We start from the raw sequence: 5,000 nt of genomic DNA on the forward strand, positions 1-5,000 counted from the left end.
GTGTAATTATTGTATATAAAAGCATAAAAAAAACATTCTTTATATCCTTCTTTTTATGAAATAGAATCAGAGATAGAGTTAGCTATTTTTAGTAATAAAAATATCAAAGCACTAAGCCAATTATCATCATCTTTTAAATAATAGAAAAAAGGTGAATCCCTACATCCATATTTAATCTTGACGGAACAGAGAAAAAGATCAAAACCAATGTTCTCTTTCTGATTCTACCAAGAATTCAGCATCAATGTTTCCTGTTTTCCTTGAACCAGTTGTGTTACATCCAAACTTTCTAACTGAATCTAGACCTTTAAATAACCCTTACCATCTTCCTGAGATGAATTATATTTCAAGATGAGTCCCACAACTTCAGCAGCAGCTCCATACACACTAGCATAGTGTGCTCCTAGAAGCTTGATCACCAGAGACTCACATCTAGAGAGATAATGAGTGTTAGACAGCAATTGCAAAGACATTTGAAAGAACAAGAAGCTCTAGATCATATAACATCAAAGAATGAAAGATTTCCGTTTGTTTGAATGATGTTTAACCCTCTCACTGGGGTGCCTAAAAAATTGAAGTGGTTCAGCACCACAGCAAACACTAACTGTGCCAGGAAAAATTGATTATCTGAGCAACTGAAAGAGCAGGTAATTCTGATGATAAAGACTAATATTTCTTTTAAGTATTGCCATGTAACATGAATATATTGGAGTTTACGCTGTCATCCTACTGCCATCACACCATTAACAACAACAATTTAAAGCACACAATTTACATCACTGGTAAGAGTTGGCAATTCCCTATTATTTACTGAAAGGTAAAACTACAACTCTACTAAGCACTTCAGGTCTGTATGTACAGTATATTATGGTTTCATATAGTAAGGATCACTGGCATCTGTATTGTTGTAACTCACATTTACAATGTATGACAAGCTGTACAATATGTATTCATCGTAGCTTAGAGAGAAATTATGTGTTATCATTATCATTCTCACTATCCTTTTTTTTAAGTAAACTAGTAAGTTCAAAACCACCCCACTATTATGGTTAAATTATAAAAAGACTAGACAGTGGCAACTGAAAGAAAAACACTAATACTCTAATACAGCTTCCTTCTATATTTAAACATATATTCTCACTTACATAACTACAGGAAAAGTGAATAGATAGGTTTTAAAAGTAATAAACGGAAAGTGTAACAAGATATCATTTTACCTCTTCTTCTCCGTTTCTGAATCAGCTGTGTAAGGAGAGAGTCCATTGGCCAGCATGATTCCTAGGAGTTGCAAGCCGGCCTCAACTTCCCTCTGAGCCCCATCTTTGACTTCCATTAGGGAATAGATAACTGTGTATGGCACTGTCAACAGACTCTTCCAACACTCAACCACTGACCTGAGGAAAGTTATTATGCATCTCAGTTTATAGCAGTATAAATATACATTAATCTCACTAACCATATCATTGCCATCTTTTCCATTCATGGTAATATTACCAACAGCAAACCATCTCCCATCAAAATACTTTTAAATTTTGAAAATTATTTTTAAAATGGAAAATAGTTACAATAATAAAAAGATATATCAAACTGTGATCTTTAAGTAAGACTAAACTCTTTATCAGACAGTTAAATCAGAATATGTGATACATTTCTGTTTTACTGTATGTTGAGGATTCCATGAAAGTGGTTATATATCTTTTTATTTACTCACATGTTATAAATAAGGGGTAATAGGTGATGAAGATGATAGCACTAAAATATTTCAAATAAAACAGAAACTATAAAAACAGCATATGGTGAGAAACTATCATGAGTTTATTGAGTTTATATCTTTGTAAGATTTGAACAGTTAGATACTGGTGATGTGATGTGATCAGTAAGAAATTTTGCTAAGGGCCAAGCGATGTGATTGTGCTGACGCAGGTATATTTATTTTATATATTCTAGTGTTTTCTATTATCTATTTTTAGCCCTTCTGTGACAGGCATTTCTGTGGGGTTACATCACATACTGTATTTTTTCTTTGTTGATATGATGACCAATTATACTAAATGCTAATTAGTACCACTTTGCTAATATATCATGTATAGAAAATAATAGAAAACATACACATCTTATGATGTCGGCCATATTGCTAGTATTAAATTTTGTGATTGATGATGGAAATTATCCTTATAATTACTATAATTACTGTAATGTTCATCAAAATATGATTAGTTTAGTATCACTAACATAAATTGCACCTCTCTTTCCTTGCAACAGCAGAAAAGAAAGCTGAAGAGAGCAAAAACACAGCAAGATGCTGATTTTCAGCTCTAAATCAATGGCACTGTAGGATGTGTAGGCAGACTGAGAAGAGGATGGTGAACCAACCTGTAATGATCCCTTATAATAGTATGCTTTGTGTTGTAGTACTATCCTTTCAAGTATTTTTCATTATGGTTATTATGGTCATTTCTTTTGTATTTGTTCACAAAAGTAAAATAACATGAAAAAGATTAAATTTTTTCTGACCTACCATAAAACAGAATGATTGTAAAGAACATAATGAGTTGATATGTATTCTATGCTACAACTGCAATCAATTACAACATTGAGAAAAAGCTAGTCAGATGGCACATATAAGCCTCATTAAAACATTGATAGCGGATGTCATGATTTGCTGTCAAGGCAGCATCGGTCATAAATGCGGATGGCACTATACCAAACAACATAAACCCACCACATGACTGTATACATATTCTATTAAAACCGCGTCCAATGGGTTAATAGAGTAAAGCACAAAAAAGATCCTAGTATCTTCATAAATGAATGAGAGAAAACAAAAGGCCTCAATATGTCGTGTGCCATTCAAGTGTTCTGAAATTAAACCTGTCTGGTGTGCTGCACAGGTCAAGTGCCAGACCTGTGGCCAAAAAAGTAATTGTATGCCCCATATCCAACAGGAATAGCATCAATAAATATATATCTTTTGCTTTGAATGAAATTTTAAAGTATTTCTGTATTTAGAGATCTCTATGTTCATCAGATGCTACTTCTTTTTAAATTATCCAATAACATAATGTGTTAATCAAATCATAAGATTTAAACTGAAAAAAATATATTATAAGTAACAGGTTATCATTACTATAATAAACAATGAGATACTATACAATACTGATATAAAGCTATATGATATATATGCCATTAACATAATAATATCTACAAATGTCAAAATACAACACATACCTTACAACATCTAGATTATACTTGAAAATATCTGCTCTATTCTGTGGAGTGTTCATGCAAAGGAAACGTAAGACACGGGCAACAATGTTTCTTCCCATTACAGTATCTTGCGGCACTGCCTTCGAGCCCCATGCCATCACCATCACCATCTGTCAAACAAAGAACATAAAAATATTTTCTATAGACACACAAAAATAATTCATATGTATGCATAAAATGTGTATGTTTGTTTCTTATCATTTTTTTCCAATTCATCTTTCAACCCCTTCATGCTGGATGATGTGATATCATGCCAAAGTAATATTTCCACACGATAGATGGGCTTCTGCTGTATATATATGTTATAAATAGTTATGTTTGTATATACAGATTATAGCTGGATTTATAAATACATATTTGTATATATAACAGGACGGGTGAAAGTCACTATGAGATGTTCAGCACAGCCTCATACCTTGAGAAATCTTTCGTCAAAAAGCTGTGTGTGCTTGTTATATTGCCAGCGAGAGTGGCATCAGGCAAATATAGGCCCCTCATGAATGGTTTAAAACTAAAGACTGAGATATGAGAAATAAATAAGTTAACAAAGGAAATAAAAAAAAAAACTACTTACCAAATCACAGAAGAAATAATTAATCTTATCTCCAATGGTGCCATCTACCAAGCATGTGAGGATGGAGGAGACAAAATGGGCTGCATACGGCTCAAATATCTTTGAGTTGTTCATCATAAGACGGAGGAGGAAAAGTTTTATACTGCGGGGAGTATCCGCACTGTCCAGTTTTTGTTGTACCAAGGTCATCCACTGGGGTACATCTGTTGCTTTGGGCACTGTTTCCTGCAATATCATATCATCAGAGCATAAACATGTGTCTGACAATAGAAGAATAACTATGTAAGTATGGTATTTAGATTTACACAATGGGAAAAAGAGACAAAGAAAAAGCTACATGAAGACAAAGAAAGACAGAAAGATTGACAGATAGATAGGATAAGTATATAGATTCTGAGAGAGGAAAAGATCCAAATTTTTAAAATGAAACTCAAGCTATAATTCAAGGGGAAAACAGGGTAGAAAAGAAAAATAAATGGGGGGGGAGAAGAAAAGAGAAAAGGAGAAAAATATAGTACAGATGACACTGGCCTTACCCCTTTATGTAAAACCATGATCTCTGCATCCACCATGTGGTTTATGACAGCTGTCAAGTTTGCCATGACTTCATGGCCATTGAAGTCACTTTGGTCCATGTGCATAGGCATGAGAACACCTCCCATTTCATTTGCACCAGCCATCCTAAAACAGGTTGCAAAAATATTAGCTCTTAGTAACAGACAGAATATATAGATTGAATGCAAGTCATTTCCCAAATAAAATGGCAGTATAGGTAGTATTTCTTTTTTTTCATAGAATAATTTTGTTAATAAATATAAAGAATTTTTGTTTTTCTCCTAGCAAAGATTATGTCAAAGTAGAGTAAAGATGATTATCTCACCTCTCTGAAGAACTTTCGGTCTGAGACATTGCAAGGATAACAGAATTGTTGAAGTCAAACTGGCTGATATCTTCTCGTAAACTGCTGTCAGATAAATAGTGTGATGCCATATATTGGACTGTCCCTGAATTTACTGCCCCCTCCTCACGAGCAGTCTCTCTTAATTTCTGCCTTACTGCAACAAATCTTTTCTTGCTGGATGGCTTGAAGTTTATCTCAACATCAAATTCTAAGTTCTTAGTACAGTCGACCATACACTCCCAGAGGACTTCTCCCTTT

At 33.7% G+C, this 5,000-nt stretch overlaps 1 protein-coding gene across 3 annotated transcripts in view; it reads right to left on the reverse strand.

Moving 5' to 3' along the window:
* LOC122263576 (DNA-dependent protein kinase catalytic subunit) overlaps positions 1 to 5,000 on the reverse strand; it is a 42,492-nt gene that overhangs the window by 12,661 nt on the left and 24,831 nt on the right. For all 3 annotated transcript variants that reach the window (XM_043032071.2, XM_086556286.1, XM_086556285.1), the window contains exons 31-36: positions 4,722 to 5,000; positions 4,378 to 4,522; positions 3,842 to 4,066; positions 3,229 to 3,377; positions 1,218 to 1,394; positions 323 to 432 (exon numbers count right to left, since the gene is read on the reverse strand). The exon at positions 4,722 to 5,000 is cut by the window's right edge and continues 278 nt beyond it. In XM_043032071.2, coding sequence (XP_042888005.2) covers positions 323 to 432; positions 1,218 to 1,394; positions 3,229 to 3,377; positions 3,842 to 4,066; positions 4,378 to 4,522; positions 4,722 to 5,000 — 1,085 coding nt within the window. The remainder of the gene's footprint in view (positions 1 to 322; positions 433 to 1,217; positions 1,395 to 3,228; positions 3,378 to 3,841; positions 4,067 to 4,377; positions 4,523 to 4,721) is intronic.

The sequence above is a fragment of the Penaeus japonicus genome, unplaced genomic scaffold (genome assembly GCF_977035675.1).
Source record: "Penaeus japonicus unplaced genomic scaffold, GWHDUDI00000001_assembly GWHDUDI00000032, whole genome shotgun sequence".
Taxonomy (NCBI): domain Eukaryota; kingdom Metazoa; phylum Arthropoda; class Malacostraca; order Decapoda; family Penaeidae; genus Penaeus; species Penaeus japonicus.